The sequence below is a fragment of the Oncorhynchus tshawytscha genome, linkage group LG28 (genome assembly GCF_018296145.1).
Source record: "Oncorhynchus tshawytscha isolate Ot180627B linkage group LG28, Otsh_v2.0, whole genome shotgun sequence".
In the NCBI taxonomy this organism is placed as follows: Eukaryota; Metazoa; Chordata; class Actinopteri; order Salmoniformes; family Salmonidae; genus Oncorhynchus; species Oncorhynchus tshawytscha.
In genome coordinates this window covers 7,026,973-7,044,952 of record NC_056456.1, presented here as the reverse complement: position 1 = coordinate 7,044,952, position 17,980 = coordinate 7,026,973, and the positions used below count along the sequence as shown (strand labels likewise).

The following is a 17,980-nucleotide window of genomic DNA, read 5'->3' as shown; positions in this document are numbered from 1 at the left end:
TCCTGTATAGTTTGGGCACGTTGAGGGTTTAAACGGATCCTTAACGTTAAGAAGAAAATAAACATTTTGACGTCGATGCAGAAAGTAAACAGTGTAGTGGTTCAATTTCTGCAACAATTTAGAGTGTTGAAGTTAGAGGCTCAACTTCTCCACTATTTTGGTGCCCTGGCTACCATGCTGTGAACAGCCTGAAGTGAACCTGTGCGGAGATGCTGTGTGAGAGCGTCGTGTTGCATCTCACTCATCTCAGTATCCTAGTTTATTAATTGACGATAGGCTTTACTGAAGTTGGGAGACATTGCAAGCCACGAAATTGCGAGATACAGCATTCCATTGCGAGATGCAGCTTTTGATTGCCGATAGATGGGCCTAGTGCACTAACTCTGCCTGGTGGTTGATCCTCTCTCGCTCGCTATGAAAGATGCAGGTATTTGTGTTCTTGGAAGTACGGCAACTAATCTTGAAACTCAGAAATAGGAGTTGATGTGCAAGGAGTCCACTACGTCATTGTCGTTATGTTGGAGAAATGGCAGCGAAGGCAAGCCACATGAACGAAGTGGAGAACCAGTCTTTTTTTTGTGTTTTGTTTAAACATTCAGATTTTTCTCTCCATCTGTCACATCCCTAATGTACGTTACTTTGTTGCTACTGGACTGTGAAGGTATGACGTGGGGCCATTATCAGCATGCTCGAGGGAGTGACACACTCTGTGTAGTGGCATCATCAGGGTTCCTGTGACACACAGGCTATGGTACCCATGGGCAGAGGGTCAGGGCCATCTGTCTACACACACACAGCTCCCAGCCTCTTCACTTGGGTCACTTCCTCCCCGTCACTGCTCTGCTTCCTGTAGCTCTGTAGCCTGATGACTCATGGATGGCTGTGTGTGTGTGTGTGTGTGTGTGTGTTACTTGCTTGTTGCATGCCCTCTGCTTCTCTCCTCTCATCATCACAACAACATGACAGATTCATCATCAGATGGGATTCTGACTGACAGGAATCAATTCCTCCGTTTGTACATCCATTAGAGAAATACTACTGTACTGTACTCCCAAAGCAATATCCCCTGGTGCCGGTCCTGTCCGTTTGTCTATGTCCCTTTACTGTTTGTTTACGTTTGTGTGTACACTGGTGTGCTTACTGTGAGGTGCGTCATCATCCTGTCCTCCCACTCACTCTCTATGTGTGTGTGTTTTTTGAGATGACTCAGAGGTAAGCAGTGACAGCTGGGTAATTAATTATCTAGACGAAACTAGGCTGCAGACTAGACGAAACTAGTCTTCAGCCTGGAGATGGCTGAAAAGGGAGAGATTGGACTGAGGGGCTGGGAGGGGCAGACGGAGTGTGTGTGACGCTGCCACTGATGACAGGCGTCTAGACAGTGCCCATGTGGCCTGAAAAATGTGCCTCAGGCCAGCAGCCAACTCTGGTCAGGAACAAACCTGTCCTTATCTCTGTGTGTGTGTGTGTGTGTGTGTGTGTGTGTGTGTTGACTGATATTTATGTCTGTCTGCTTTTGTTTTTCCTTCCTGTGTTTGTATGAAGGAAAGAGACAGAGGAACAGGTGTGTGTCTGTGTGTTTGTTTAACCAGACAGTCACAAGGGTTATTTCAGCATGTTTTTCTTAGGGCACAGAGAGAATCAAGTGAGAGAGAGACACACACACACAGAGTGAACTCTGATACTGCTCTAACAACAGTGAGCTCTGGAACAGGATGTGGTAGACTGCAGACAGGGCGGACCCACTGACTGCTGTGTGTCTTTTTCTCCCTTGTTCTCTGTCTGGGAGAGGGAGAATACTAACCCAAACAGAGTTTTACTTCCTTGTAGAGACCAGCTCCTCTGTCTTTTCCTGGCCCCTTCTTAACCGTCTAGAGTCTAAGCCCTGTCTAATCCGGGGGTGTGGGGTTCTAGGGTAACATATGGAATTGTTAAGATGGTCATGCCAATGATCATTTAGCTATTTGATTTAAAATTTTAAGACCCCTTAAATATAAAAAAAATATAATAATTATTGGGTGAAAGAATGAATTTGGCATTACTGCTATTAGCCAATGCAAATGCATTGAATAACATATTCACTACATGGAACAACAGATATCCCCCCCAAATCTAAAATACCATTTTTCTAAAATGCCATATATCTGAGAGAGATTTTTTATTTTACCTTTATTTAACTAGGCAAGTCAGTTAAGAACAAATTCTTATTTTCAATGATGGCCTAGGAACAGTGGGTTAACTGCCTGTTCAGGGGCAGAACGACAGATTTGTACCTTGTCAGCTCGGGGGTTTGAACTTGCAACCTTCCGGTTACTAGTCCAACGCTCTAACCACTAGGCTACCCTGCCGCCCCTATATATAGAGATATAAGAAAGATCAGGAAACTTTTAAGTGTTTTGTATCTCTGTCTGTCTGTCTTTTCCTAAAATGGATTAAAATATTTTTCCCCCTCATCAATCTATACACAATACCCCATAACGACAAAGCGAAAACAGGATTGTAGAAATGTTTTATAATTTATTTGAACCCCCACCTATTACATACCCTTTTTCAATGAGACTCGAAATTGAGCGCAGGTGCATCCTGTATCCATTGATCGTCCTTGATGTTTCTACAACTTGGAGTTCACCTGTGATAAATTCAATTGATTGGACATGCTTTGGAAAGGCATGCACCTGTCTATATACAGCTCCCACAGTTGACAGTGCATGAAACCAAGCTTGAACTCTTTGGCCTGAATGCCAAGTGCCACGTCAGGAGGAAACCTGGCACCATCCCAAGGGTGAAAGCATGGTGGTGGCAGCATCATGCTGTGGGGATGCCTGTTGCGCACGGCACCGCACAAAAATCGGTCAGAATTTTGAAACTATCTAACCAGGAACATAATTGTTTAAAACCTGGAGATTTTGTGTAATTTTATGAAGCTGGTCTTACTTTGTTTCAAAGTAGCCTAGCATGGTAGCCAAAATGGGACCTTAGAAATATTGAGGAATTATTTGATAAACACTTAATATGCCATTGAAACGAGCATTTTTCTCATGTTCTTTTGGTTTTCAAATCAACTTTTTTTTTTATTGTTCAACAGCAAAGGCATAATCCTTATCATATAAGTAACCAATGCTAGTTGATGACAATCCTAGTCATATTAGTAACCCTGCTAGTTGATGATAATCCTTGTCATATTAGTAACCCTGCTAGTTGATGATAATCCTTGTCATATTAGTAACCCTGCTCATTGATGATAATCCTAGTCATATTAGTAACCCTGCTAGTTGATGATAATCCTAATCCTATAAGTAACCCATGCTAGTAGATGACAATCCTAGTCAGATTAGTAACCATGCTAGTTGATGATAATCCTAGTCATATTAGTAACCCTACTAGTTGATGATAATCCTAATCCTATAAATAACCCTGCTAGTTGATGCATCTTTAGATCTCCCCTCTTCATTTGTAATGGATATTTTAATTTCTGACACATGAAACCACTCACAGGTGCCTTTGAGAACAATGTTTTCCCACTAATTGTGTTTTGGAACATTTCTGCATTGCCTACATCCATGTCTGCATTGCTGAGCTTATAATATGAGGTAGAGACAAAATGATAACCCATTGTTGATGTTATTAAACATGGATGAAGTGGTGATACATGTGTACAATTGAACCTTACATGGCATGATGAATACAAAAAGACCATTGAACCTGGTGTTTTTTTACAGTCTGAGTGAACGAGTTCCTAGGTTCATTGTACTTAGAGTTAACTATTGGTCTTCTTGACTCTAATGCAGTTTCTTTTTACTGGCTTCATTGGGGAGTATTTTACATCAGATCTTAAATTGGTCAGCGGTGTTGAAAACATTATTATGGGATCATGCGTTAACTTCTCCAGCTGACATTATAGTAATCGACATTTTGTTTTTTAGAAGATAAATACACATTTTATTTCATTAGAGACAAATACATAGTATTGTATGAACTGAAAGAAGCCAATACTTTCTCAATAAAAATGGAAAATATAAAAACATTTTAGAGTCCACACTACAACAAAGAAATACTTAAATGCATGTGTTTTTGTCCTTGAAAAATGACATTGAAATGCTGTCAATTTCTATGGAGGCTGTTCCTTGGGAGTGTCATTACTGACGGACGGCGCCCCCTGTCATTCATCTAATGAATACATGTATATCATTGGTCTGACCCTCAGCAGTGGATGAGATGTGGAGTAGAGACATGAACCCTGGCAGTTTGTGTGTTTGTGGCTGGTAGATTATAACAGTAGGGAAAAGCTGTTCCTGTGCCTAGAATACTAATCCACATTGTCATGCAGTTTGTGGGGCTCCCACATAGCTACTTGTGTGTGTGTATATATAGGTATATAAGCACACATGCTCACACACTAGAGTCACGCAATAATCCGTTTGTGTGTATGTATATGTTTAATTTAGTTTATTAGTCACATGCACAGGGTTACAGCTGTGTCCTGGAGTACAGGCAGTGAGCAACCAATGGTGCGTTGGGCTGAGCGTACCACCCTCTGTAGAGCCTTGCAGTCAGAGGCGGTGGAGTTGCCTTACCAGGCCGTGATGCAGCCCGACAGTATGTTCTGGTGCTCCTGTAGAACACTGTGTGCTCTCGGGGATGTGTCACATCAGCACAGATTTCTAATGGTTCCCTGTTTCTCCCTGGTGTTTGTGTGGTTTAATATGAGATGGAGGTGATGGAGAGAAAAAGGGGGAGGGAGGAATGGCGAGAGAGGGAGACGGACTGCCTCACCACTGCAGTGGCTGATTTGTTGTTGGTTATCTTTTCTCTCTCACTCTCGCTCGCAGTGTGCACTGCCTCTGAGAAATACAGCAAAAAATTTCAGACACAGATCGCGCACCCCATACACACAGTCGGGAATATTCACACTGGCTTCCACTGCTGAGGAGGGTCAGACCAATGATATACATGTAAACACACACATGGCCAAGCCTAATGCGTAAACACACACATTAGAGGTCGACCGATTTATGATTTTTCGATGCCGATTATTGGAGGACCCCAAAAAGCCGATACCGATTTAAAAAAAAATATCTATAAAAATATTTTACAAATATATATATATATATATATATATATATATAGATAATAATAATACTAATTATTTACTTATTTGTAATAATGACAATTACAACAATACTGAATGAACACTTATTTTAACGTAATACATCAATAAAATCAATTTAGCCTCAAATAAATAATGAAACGTGGTTTAAATAATGCATAAACAAAGTGTTGGAGAAGAAAGTAAAAGTGCAATATGTGCCATGTAAGAAAGCTAACATTTCAGTTCCTTGCTCAGAACATGAGAACATATGAAAGCTGGTGGTTCCTTTAACATGAGTCTTCAATATTCCCAGGTAAGAAGTTTTAGGTTGTAGTTATTATAGGACTTTCCCTCTATACCATTTTGTATTTCATTAACCTTTGACTATTGGATGTTCTTATAGGCACTTTAGTATTGCCAGTGTAACAGTATAGCTTCCGTCCCTCTCCTCGCTCCTCCCTGGGCTCGAACCAGCAACACAACAACAATTAGTGCGCGCTAACTAGCTGGCCATTTCACTTCGGTTACACCAGCCTCATCTCTGGAGTTGATAGGCTTGAAGTCATAAACAACGCAATGCTTGACGCACAACGAAGAGCTGCTGGCAAAACGCCCGAAAGTGCTGTTTGAATGAATGTTTACGCGCCTGCTTCTGCCTACCACCGCTCAGTCAGATACTTAGATACTTGTATGCTCAGTCAGATTATATGCAACGCAGGACACGCTAGGTAATATCATCAACCATGTGTAGTTAACTAGTGATTATGATTGATTGTTTTTTATAAGATAAGTTTAATGCTAGCTAGCAATTTACCTTGGCTTTACTGCATTCGCGTAACAGGCAGTCTCCTTGTGGAGTGCAACGAGAGAGAGGCAGGTCGTTATTGCGTTGGACTAGTTAACTGTAAGGTTGCAAGAATGGATCCCCCGAGCTGACAATGTGAAAATCTGTCGTTCTGCCCCTGAACGAGGCAGTTAACCCACCGTTCCTAGGCCGTCATTGAAAATAAGAATGTGTTCTTAATTAACTGACCTGCCTAGTTAAATAAAGGTATAAAAGTATATATATTTCTTTTAAATCGGCGCCCAAAAAATACAGATTTCCGATTGTTATGAAAACTCGAAATCGGCCCTAATTAATCGGCCATTCCGATTAATCGGTCGACCTCTAACACACACACACACCTCTCTCGCTTACCTACTACTGGCTTCTCTCACGCTCTTCATCCCTCCTTCCCTTAGCTGCGTGTTAGAAATGTTATTGAGCTGTGAACCGTCCTGTTGCATTAGTACTGTGTGTGTGTCAGCCCTGTCTGTCCGCGATGAGCATTAACACATTAGCTCATGGCCTCTTGCTGAGAGTGACCTGGATAAAAACACACATGCACACAACCGGCAGCAGCTTCAGCAGAGCGAGATTGGACTGCGTGGATGGGAGTGGCAGACATTTTTGTTGCAGCCCCATACATAAAACAACTGATGCCTGTGTGTGCAGTCAATGCTGCCCCCCCCCCCAAAAAAAATAATTGAAAAGTCCTGGAAAATAACATCTTGAAAAGAGTGGAAGTGTCTGGCTAATCTGCGCCATAACACAGAGGCCCGTCTCGCTCTCTCTCCAGTGTCTAACCCTCTTCTCTCTCTCTCTCTCTCTCTCTGGAAGATGGAAGATGAGGACAGGGACACCCAGGTGAAGAGATCGCGTCCTCCCGAGCCTCTGGTTTCTCCTAACAGTAAACTGGCCGACAGCGATGCAGCAACCAAGGTACACACACACACACACACACACACACACACACACACACACACACACACACACACACACACACACACACACACACACACAGGAAGCAGTGTACTGCTGACGATGTAACATTGAATCGACTACACTCACCCCCCCCCAACCTTCCTCGAATCCCCTACGACCCTAACCCAACCCCCTTACCACGTAACCCCACACAAAAAGCACGCCATGCTCTCTCTCCTTCTCTCTTCTCACCCTCCCCTAAACACACACAGCCATTGAAAAATCCATGTGTTTTTATGACAATCTTCTCAAACATGCACACACAATTATAGCTACAAACATTGACATTCAGGTATAGGTTTTATATGATAATTAATAAACATCTACAGATCTCTCCTTTTTGGTTTTTCTTTGATTTTTGATTTTTTTTATCTACAGTATATTAACATGTGTATTAATGTATTATTATGTTGTTTACAGGCTAAAGCCCAGGCTACTCTGGTGTTCAACCGCCTGTTCCCCCACATTAAGGAAGAGCCTGGCCACCCTGCCATGGTCCATCCCAGGTACTTTTGTTTTCCTATTTTCATATATTTTAGCCCACAATGGAGGCTAATCTTCCAAGAGTCCTGGGGACTGGCTAGCTACAGTCTTCCTCCTGGGAAGACCTGGCCCTTGAGAATCCATTCCAAGTAACTTTCCCAGCGTCCTCTCGGGGAGCGTTACTAGAGCAGCGCTGAAACCCCGCTCTGCCTCTTTACCCTGTCTCTAGTTAACCCGACCGTGGGCCCGTGCCAGTGTGACCTTTTGTGTTCTTCTGATCAATAATCGGTTCCAGATTCATGTGGAGACTAGCTGCATTATAGGAGGCATGGCAGCATGTGACCACAGGGAGGAAACAGACAGGCTAGACTATGGGATTACAACTGACCGCTCGACAGGACATGTCTGCCTTAGACTTCAGACCCGACCAGACCAAAGCTGGTTTCCCCGCATTCGGTTGTTTTTACAGTGGTCGTTACGGAAGTGCAACTTTAGAACCGAGTGTTTTCTAGAACACCAGGGAGTCTCGCTAGCCTGTGAAAACTTGCCCCATATTAAAGGTGTGCACTATGCAGAAGTCGATCTGCCATTTCGTGGTTGCTAAAATTCAAATAGTTTTGGGCCTACCGAGTGCCGTAGTGGGCTAAGGCACTGCAGTGCTGAGTCCTGGGGCCGTGGCCGGGAGCCTCATAGGACGGAGCACAATTTGGCTCAGCGCCGTCCGGGTTAGGGAAGAGTTTGGCCGGGGAGCTCATCACGCTCTAGCCTCCTTGGGCCGGTCGCATGCAAGCTGACTTCAGTCTCATCGGTTGAACAGTGTTTTCTCTGTCACATTGGTGCGGATGACTTCCAGGTCTAGAAGCGGTGCGAAGCGGCGCGTTTAGAAGCAGCGCGTTTAGAAGCGGCGCGTTTAGAAGCGCGTGCCAAAAATGCACAAGTGGTATACGTAGAATAACGGTGAGCATGTGTAACTCTGTACCTGTATATATTTGATAAAGTCTACTCTCTCTTTCTCTCCCTAGTCACTTCCTGTATACATATGATAAGATGGTGGCTCCTAACGTGTCTCTGAAGGGTCAGCCGGAGGTCAGCCCTGAGGTACTGGGGGTGCTGCTCAAACACCACTACAGCAGGAGACTGACCCACGGCCACGGCGACACTGCTATGGGTCAGTACCACACACACACACACACACACATGGATGAATCAGCCATGCTGCTGCACCCTCCTGTCACACAGGTCGTAAATTAGTGCGTTAAAGTCCCAGGTCGTGTCCCAAATGTCACCCTATTCCCTATAGAGCACTACTTTTGACCAGAGCTCTGTGGGCCAAAAGTGTATTGGTCAAAAGTAGTGCAAGTGAATAGGGCTGCCATTGGGGGTTCAGCCCTAGAAGTGCGTGTGTATGAGGGGACCATTTGTGTGGGTGAATATGTGGTGTCGGGTTGTTAGGTGAATGGTTCTTCTCCAGCTGTGTGGGAGGATGTGTGTATTTGTCCATATATCTGCGTTGCACATGCATGTGTGTGGGTTGGCTATGCTGTGTAGGTGGATGAGACTTTGTACGGCTTCCATCTCTCAACTTCCCTCTCTTCTTCTTCTCCTTCTTCCTCCTCAGATCTCCACGCCTCTCCTGTAGTTGACGAGACCAAGTCTCAGCAGCGCGTCGTTTCCGCTGCCGACCGGGAGCGCCAGCAGCCAGTTTCCATGGAAACCAGCCCCGGCAACAAGAGTTATTCTGCTGTAGTGGGAGCCGCAGCGACTGCGGCGGTAGCGTCATCGGTAGCGGCGCTGGGGAGTAAAGATGTTCTGTCTTCAGGCTGTGAGGACGACAAGGACAGGATCGTAGTGGAGATCGTTCAGATGTACAGCAGACAGCAGGAGAAACTGCACTCCACCCTGCACAAACAACTGCATCTAGAGATGGTGAGACACAAGACACAGTGAGACAACTAGAGGTTGTCTACTCCACCCATAGAAACAGATTTAGCCAGGGAGTCAATAGCATAAAACAATATTTCTCAATCTGTTCATCAGGGACTCCTCAGGTCTTCTTAGTTCCTGCCCAGCACTAACACTCCTGATTCAATCAACAAGAGGGCTTGGTAGACCAAAGAACCAAGATGTTAGGTTGTCTCAAATATTGAGTCCCTTCAATTCATTGAATTCAACATGTTGAATTTAATGAAATCACGCTTCAGGTATAGGACAGCATTTCAAAAGCATTTAGTATGTCCATGTACACCTCAATGACCTGAACTGCTTATGGGGAATGTACCATCCCCCGTATCGCTCTCTTTCTGTGTCTGTCTCTCGCTCCCTCTGTCTCTGTGTAATATAGTGTAATTTAGAGCTATGTAACTGACCATGCCCCCCTCCGTCTCTAGGAGTTGGAGGCGCTGCGTGGAGGCGAGGCGGCCAGGCTGCAGCAGTTGTCTGCAGAGCAGCGTGAGCTGCAGAGTGAACTGGAGGCAGTCCACACTGAGCACACTCAGAAACTGGGGCAGGTGAGGGAGGAACAGAGGGAGTTGGAGCACAGGCTGGAACAGCTGCGACAGCAGAGCTGTGTGTGTGACAACAGCATACACACGCACCAGGAGGCACACTACGCCAATCAGGTAGGCACTGGAGATACACCCATACACACACCACCACATCCTGCTTGACCTCAGACAACACAACACTTAGTCATTCTGGGAAAATATACTCATATCTGTTTGTGACACTGTAGTGGTGTGTAGAGGACACTGGGTCTTTGTTTGGGTTTCCAGTACATAGCTTTATTTTCAGATAGTGCTGCTGAGCTCAGGAAGGAATGTAACACACACACACACACCCCTCCTGTCCTGCTGTCTCCTTCAGCCTTGGTTTCTGGCTCAGACTGTCTGGCTGTGTGTTTCTGTGTGTGTGTGTCCAAGTGTGTGTGTGTCTAAGTGTGTGAGTGTCTGTGTGCTGTTCAGACAGTTCAGACTAACCTGACCTCATCTCTCTTACTTCTTACGTCCTCCCTTCCTCCTCCTCTTTAGCTGGCAGAGCTGCGTGGGAGGTTGGATGGTGCGGAGGCTGACAGGGAGGAGCTCCAGGAGGAGTTGAAGAGGGAGCGGGATGCTCGGGAGAAGCTGGAGAGAATCATCTCTCAGCTCAAACACCAGATGGCCTCTTCCTCGTCTTCCTCGGCCACCACAATTGCTACAGGGAGCCCCTCTTCAAACCCCGCCCCCTCCACACAAGCACCCCACAAAGAGGGACACATCGCAGGCCTCGAGCAGCAGAATGGCCACGCTCAGAAGTAGCCCCTCACGAAACTCCCCTTTTCCATTTGTCTCTCAACCCCCCACCCCCAAGCGCCCTCTGTTTGTTCCTCCAACTCACTCCCTCATCCCTCACCTCCTGCTGGCAGAGACGGCAGCCCTAGACAGACAGACAGACAGAGTACTCTGTCTCCCAATGCTGCTTCTCTGCTCTGTCTCACCCCCTTCCTTCCTGGTCCCTCCCTCGTCTTTACTTCTTTGGAAAAGGAACTCCGGTTGGTTTTTATTTAACATCACATGAAATGAGTTTTATGTTTGTTTTTTATTCCTCCTCACACCCCCTATCCTTAAACAGTATTTACATTTTGGGAAGTATATGTTTGTTTTAATTTATAGTTTTACTGAACAAACTAATGACTGCTTGGCAGACCGATAGGAGTTGGATGTTTTTAGGACCCTTTCCTCCATCCCTCCCTCCTTCCTTGGACTTGATGTTTTGTCGCCCCCATAGAGACCGGGAAGTCAGTCAGACAGAAAGACAGTTCTCTCCTGCACCACTCGACTCTGTTCTGAACTGTGGTTACACTAGCGCTCAGTCGCTCTTTCTACTACTACCTTGCACGCCAACTGGAGCCAAGATGGTGCCCGTGTGGGTGCTCTCAATCTTTGTACAGACACCCAGCCATTCTGGACCAGCTACCAGCCACACACAGCAGTAGACTGCATTGACAGACATTATCATTTCACCCATGTTTGTTTTTGTACTCTTATTCTTGGTAAGAAGTGAAGTTGAAAGACAAAAGTTCTAAATGTGTAAAACAAAGGTATAGGAAAACGTTATTACAGAGCATTTGCAGTCGTCATTGTTAAGCCTACTGAAAATGCTGCAGTGATATTAAGATGTAAAGACATATGAGTGATGTGACTCTGAGGACTGCTTAGGTTGTTGTGGTCTGGAACAACAACAAACCCCTGAACTAGTCTGGCTCGGTCTGTTTTAATAGGACATGTCACTCACACACATACACACACCAAATTTCCTTGTAGAAATCTGCAGTTTGTCCTGTTTTAGTTTTGATTTCCCTGTTGGCAGCAGTTGGTGTGTTTGCCATCCTCATCTCTCCTTCTCGTGAGAGCAGCAGAACCTAGCTGTCTGCTTAGTGGAATGTGGGTCACAGGTGAATGGAATTAGTGCAGATTGACAGAGTGTGGTGTGGGCTGGCTGCTGCCTTGGATCCAGGCCCCTGCTTCCTCTGCGTTATTCCAACTCACTAAACAAACAGATCCCGAGAGGGAGGAGGGAAAGACCAGGATGCAGGGAGGGAGGTACAGTCAAGCGGAGAGAAATGGAGGCGGGGGAAGAGAGGAGTGAGAGAGAGAAAGGGGATTGAGGTAGTGCAGGGGGCTGATGCCCTCTCTCTCTCTCGAGATGGGTGGGCCGGGTGCGGGTGATGAGGAGGAGAGAGGAGCCTCTTTTGTCCTGTCAGAATTGGGGCAGTTTCTATAGTCTGGGGCCTCTCTCTCTCCTGCCCCCGGGGAGCTGGTACAGGAGCCCCTCTCTCTGCCCCACACACACATCGCCATCTCTCCCTCCCACAAACGTACACACAGAACTGGGGTTTTGTCTAGTTGCCAGACAGTTTTTCATTTATAGCCTCCAGGCAGAGCCAGGCAGCGTGTAAATAGTTGTTTAAAAGAGGTTTTGGCCTTGGCTTTAACTACAAGCTGCTTTTTTTATGCATCTGCTTTACATGCAAGTTGATAGACATTCCACTGTGCTCAACCATTCAATGCAGATCTCTAAAGAGAATTCCCTACAACATACTCAATGCTCTGCCAGAGTACTAAAGTATAGTAGGTCTTATTTTGTAATCGAGTTTCAACTAAGCTACAAAAAGTTATTTTCATGAGGAGAAAAACGACAACGATGAAACTAACACCCTTGGTGTGTGACGTGAAGTTCACTCGCATGCAGAAAAATCCAATCCATACTGCAAATGTATGCTCTCTACCGACCATTGTTCCATATAAACCTTTCTTGGAAATTGTAAACAATAAATAAAAATATATTTAATGTATTAACTAAAGATTTATATTCACTTTGTACATACATTATTCATTTAATATATTTACTGTGTTGTTATGGGATGATCTTTTAAAGGTTATTATAATATTAACTAGGCCAGGCCCGAAGCTCTAAACAGCCCTGATGTTTTTGTTAACTCTGAATTCTTCAAAGATTCACTTAACTTGTTGTTTACCCTGTTAAAGGGGCAATACGCAGCGGAGTGACTTCCTATTCACACATTATCAACAACCTAATTCAAGATTGACACTTGGCTCTTAAAAATAAAAAAAGGGCCATGCCTACATGGGGACTAACCAATAGTGGCAGATTTGAATTTGTTGTCGCTCTGCTGTGTACGATGATATCATATTGCACCTTTTTAAAGGATGTAATCTTGCTGTTGGGAGTTGAAATGCATGGCGTTCAGATGTGACCACCTGACACAGGACAGAGGTCAGAGTTGAATAGGAAAGAAAGAGCATTGTTACAGCACTTCCCCAGAACTGATTGCTTTCATTTAGTTTCTTTTGTGGATGATTTCACCTTGATAGACTGTGTAATAATGATGTATAATCTTTCTCCCTTAATACCTTCCCTTTTTGTACGCTAAACCCTCAACCCAGACAATTTGAAAATGCACCAAACATTTGTTTAAAGAGAAAAAAAGAAACTGAAAACAAACAAAACTAAAGTTTGCATATAACGAGTGGATCGATACCCCTAAGTTGTTTTGTTAGGTGAATGATTTCTTACTTCTCACTGGGCCACTCAATTGATACGTTTTGTAAAAAATAAATAAAAAGAGCCTGTCCTAAATGGCACCCTATTCCTGATTTGTAGTGCACTATATAGGGAATATGTTGCCATTTGGGATGCCGCCAGTGTCTCCAACGTACAAGTTGTTGACCTGTCTCACTACTAGCAAGGAGACGCAATGGCTGAGGGCATCTGAGCTAGTTTGACCGTTGAAATATACTTCTGGCTTTAGAAGATGGCTAAATAGAACTAAAGTCCAACTACCGAATCATACCATACAAATGTAGCCTCATGAGATTCTGCAAAGATGAGCGCGAGAAGTGTGTGTGTCGAGTTTGTGTCTGACTGACTCTATGCCATTGATTTGAAAGTGACCGAAGCACAGTAGCTATGAAAAAGCGAGAGCCGTATTCTCAAGTAGCACTGTGGTTGTCCTCATTTTTGTCCAACACACAGAGACAATTGTCCTCTTCGGGGTATAGAGTCTTTAACTGCAGTGTGTTGACATCACAAGATAAATCAGTATTCAGTTATCATCACCATAATTACCTATCTCTACAGTCTACTGCATTTAGTTTTTTAACAATCGTTCTGGGGTATCTAATGTATTTCTGTATTTTATTTTCTGTCGGTGTAAATTGAATTTTATATACAAGAGGGCGCTCTATATTGACTTTAGTTAAATGTCATAATAATGATATGATAGACACAATGGATTAAAAGAAGTCAAAAATACTATGTAACACAGCGGGCTGGGCCCTCTTGCATTCGCATTGTTATGAGAACTAATGTTGTGTCCCAAAAGGCACCCTGTTCTCTACCCCGTAAGCAACTTTTTGTTCCCTATGGGCCCTGGTCAAAAGTAGTGCACTATATAGGGAATGGGGTGCCATTTAGGACAGAGCCTAAGATGGATGTGCTTTGTACAGAGTTTAAAATAAAATAAAAAATGTTTTTAGAGGGGCGCATTTTACCCAACTCACTACTAACTAGACCATTACCATTAGGCTTGGTCCTGGCCTTGCTTCAGAAGCACAGCTAAACAGTAACTATCGTTTCCATTTTATATATATTTTACATACATCCCCAATGGATTGTTCTCAGACATAAAAGGATAGTTCAGCAATTTTTTTATCTATTTATTTTTAACATTTTGAGATATATACAATGGCTCAACTTTCCATTTGAATGAAGAAGGCGATGAAGTGTAGAAGTGGCGCTCTTTAACAATGGCAACAAGTTATTTTGGATGGGTGATATAATGCCAGATCAATTGTTTCCAATTATGCTTTGTAGTTTAATTTTTATTTACAAACACCCTTATCTACAAGCGTGGGACCTGGACATTACACCCTGTCCTAGCTAGGTCCCATCTTGTTAATGATTTCACAAAATGGTTCTTAATATTATGTGTGCCTGGGATAAACATGCCATGTTTTCAGTTTAGAGTTATTAGGCTACACCTGACAAATCATAACATTTCTTCTTTAAACTATCTTTTTATGGCTTTTTATTCTTCAGAAACCTGTATGGCAGTGAGTGTCTATGTATGATCATTGCATACCATGTTGCCAACAACGATACAGTGTGATTGAGACTTTTTTTTGTTGCATGAAACGAGACACTGTTCTCCTACCTCATGTTGTGATATAAAATGTTTTTTAAGCAGAGGACACTGCGTCTTTAATCGTGGATCATAATTGATATATACTAGTAAATGATGACGACATACCTGTACTTGCTTTTAGCGAATACCTCAGTTGTATATCTCGTGTTGTGTTTTTCCTCCCGCCCTTATTTCACATCTTGTAAATATACACTGTATAAACAATGAACTTGGATCACGTTCAAGTAAAGTTCTGTAGTGTCACAATTGGTGTCGGGAATCTTCTTTTCTTTGGGAGTCGAGACTGATGTCATGTGTTGTCGTAGACGATCACTGATAGCTTAAAGTAGAATAGATTATCTTTATTATCCCTCATAGGCAATTAGCTGTACATCAGCCAGTCAAAGTTTAGACTAACTAGAGTACAAAAAACAGAACTGTACATCATAAAATTAACTCATTACATTGTATACATCATTATCCAAAATACAACAATGGCCTACACATCACTATGTGAATATGCAGATATTTTTGTGTTCATGTTAAAAACAAGTTAACATGAGTGACAACTGACCAGTCGGTCTTATTATTATTCTCGGTACCCAGAACCAAACCTTGCGTTGTGTAATATTTAATATTTCATGAGATACGACAATCTTACAAGTCGAGACCAAGAGTGTGATTTATAAATACCCTGTTAAGATTTGTACAGCTCTCTCGCCTGATAATGACAAAAAAAACAATGGACCTACAATATATGGACTCCATTGTTTGTCTTGTCACTGGACTTACAGAGTGGCCCTTAAGGCATCAGTTACAGCTCAGTGTGGCGTTAAGCATTAGGGGACAAGTGTAGCTCCTCCAGAGCATCATGTGGTGCAGTAGGTCTGTCAGTAGTCACTGAGCCCTGAGCTAGCTGAAATGCTAGCCAGGCAGCACACGCACAACACAACCCCAAGAAGGAAGCTATTGAGTAAACAGAGCCAGGGATCATTCAGCCCCAGGTATCTAGGGATCCCAACTTGGAAGACCAGACACAGGCAGGAACACCAGGAACAGAGCCCACTCTGAGGATAATCCACAACACCTGGCGAAACACCTCTACTCTGCACTGCCTGCCAGTGTGACTCCAAAATGGAGGATGAATCCATGTGAGCATCCTTCCACCCCTGTGGATCCCCATAGTAGACCCTGTGTGGCTATGAACGTACAGCACTGCACAGGCCACAGTCAGTAGCAGCACTTCGGCCAACTGAGGTATGAGCGCTAGTGAACACCCAGCACTGATGCAGCTGGTGAAAAGACTGGTTCCGCAACACTAGAATGACCCCAGACACCAGGAACACATAGAGCAGGGCCACAATCCACAGCAGAGAGATGACCGCTAAGAACACGATCTTTAGATCCCAGCATGGAGTCCTCATGGTGTAGGGTGAAGTTGCCCCTAGATGGAGATGCTGGGTGAGTTTAGCATTTTGCCCGCTAATGGTTACCGCCAGGATTGGGGAGACTGGGAAGCTGATCCTAGATCTCTAACTTCGCCCCAGAGCGAAGTGGTCTCAGTCCAGTAGTGGTCTAGCCCAGTCAGAACCACCACAGGCCAGAGGAGGCGGTTGTAAGACCAGTGGGCGATCTGGACTAGCAGACAGATGTGGTGCCTGGTGAGGTGCTAGCCCAAGAGGGAGGTGTCTCCCTGAGAGATGGAGAGAGAGAATGTTGTTTATTTTACTCAGCAAGACATTGTACAAGTGGCAGCAACAAGCTCAATTGCGAGTACAACTTACACTGAAATATTACAATAAGACAATATTAAATGAAAAAATAAGCAAACAATGAAAGTAAAAAATAAGTTCAGTAATTTTGACTCCGGCTGAGCAGCCTTCTATCAAAATCAATCAATCAGCTGTACCGGGAGAACAAGCTCAGTAGGGTGTCCACCACGGTCAGAGAGAAGAGAACAGACCCAGGAAGCTTTGGTTTAGGTTAGAGGTCGACCGATTAATCGGAATGGCTGATTAATTAGGGCCGATTTCAAGTTATCATAACAATCGGAAATCTGTATTTTTGGGCACCGATTTGCCATTTTTAATATTTTTTATATATACCTTTATTTAACTATGCAAGTCAGTTAAGAACACATTCTTATTTTCAATGACGGCCTAGGAATGGTGCGTTAACTGCCTTGTTCAGGGGCAGAACGACAGATTTTTACCTTGTCAGCTCGGGGATACAATCTTGCAACCTTACAGTTAACTTGTCCAACGCAATAACGACCTGCCTCTCTCTCGTTGCACTCCACAAGGAGGCTGCCTGTTACGAGAATGCAGTAAGCCAAGGTAAATTGCTAGCTAGCATTAAACGTATCTTATAAAAAACAATCACGAGTTAACTACACATGGTTGATGATATTACTAGATATTATCTAGCGTGTCCTGCGTTGCATATAATCTGACTGAGCATACAAGTATCTAAGTATCTGACCGACTGGTGGTAGGCAGAAGCAGGCGAGTAAACGGCACTTTCGGGCGTTTTGCCAGCAGCTCTTCGTTGTGCGTCAAGCATTGCGCTGTTTATGACTACACAAGCCAATCAACTCCCGTGATGAGGCTGGTGTAACCGAAGTGAAATGGCTAGATAATTAACACGCGCTAATAGCGTTTCAAACCTCACTAGCTCTGAGCCTTCTAGTAGTTGTTCCCCTTGCTCAGCATGGGTAACGCTGCTTCGATGGTGGCTGTTGTCGTTGTGTTGCTGGTTCGAGCCCAGGGAGGAGCGAGGAGAGGGACGGAAGCTATACTGTTACACTGGCAATACTAAAGTGCCTATAAGAATATCCAATAGTCAAAGGTTAATGAAATATAAATGGTATAGAGGGAAATAGTCCTATAATTCCTATAATAACAACAACCTAAAACTTCTTACC

The 17,980-nt window shown here is 43.9% G+C and overlaps 1 protein-coding gene and 1 long non-coding RNA gene across 2 annotated transcripts in view; one reads left to right on the top strand and one right to left on the bottom strand.

Annotated features, from left to right (window-relative positions):
* Nucleotides 1-15,324, top strand: part of LOC112227314 (ski-like protein) — a 36,316-nt gene extending 20,992 nt beyond the window's left edge. Inside the window, exons 3-8 of the mRNA XM_042308392.1 lie at nt 6,750-6,851; nt 7,314-7,399; nt 8,399-8,544; nt 8,995-9,302; nt 9,764-9,994; nt 10,403-15,324. Of these exons, the coding sequence (XP_042164326.1) occupies nt 6,750-6,851; nt 7,314-7,399; nt 8,399-8,544; nt 8,995-9,302; nt 9,764-9,994; nt 10,403-10,669 (1,140 nt within the window). The 3' untranslated portion in view covers nt 10,670-15,324. The remainder of the gene's footprint in view (nt 1-6,749; nt 6,852-7,313; nt 7,400-8,398; nt 8,545-8,994; nt 9,303-9,763; nt 9,995-10,402) is intronic.
* LOC121841235 lies at nt 14,741-17,327 on the bottom strand. The gene is made up of 2 exons (XR_006080262.1): nt 17,270-17,327; nt 14,741-16,750 (listed from the first exon to the last, which is right to left on the bottom strand). It is a non-coding gene; the product is annotated as an uncharacterized LOC121841235 (long non-coding RNA).
* Nucleotides 17,328-17,980: the final 653 nt, after the last annotated feature.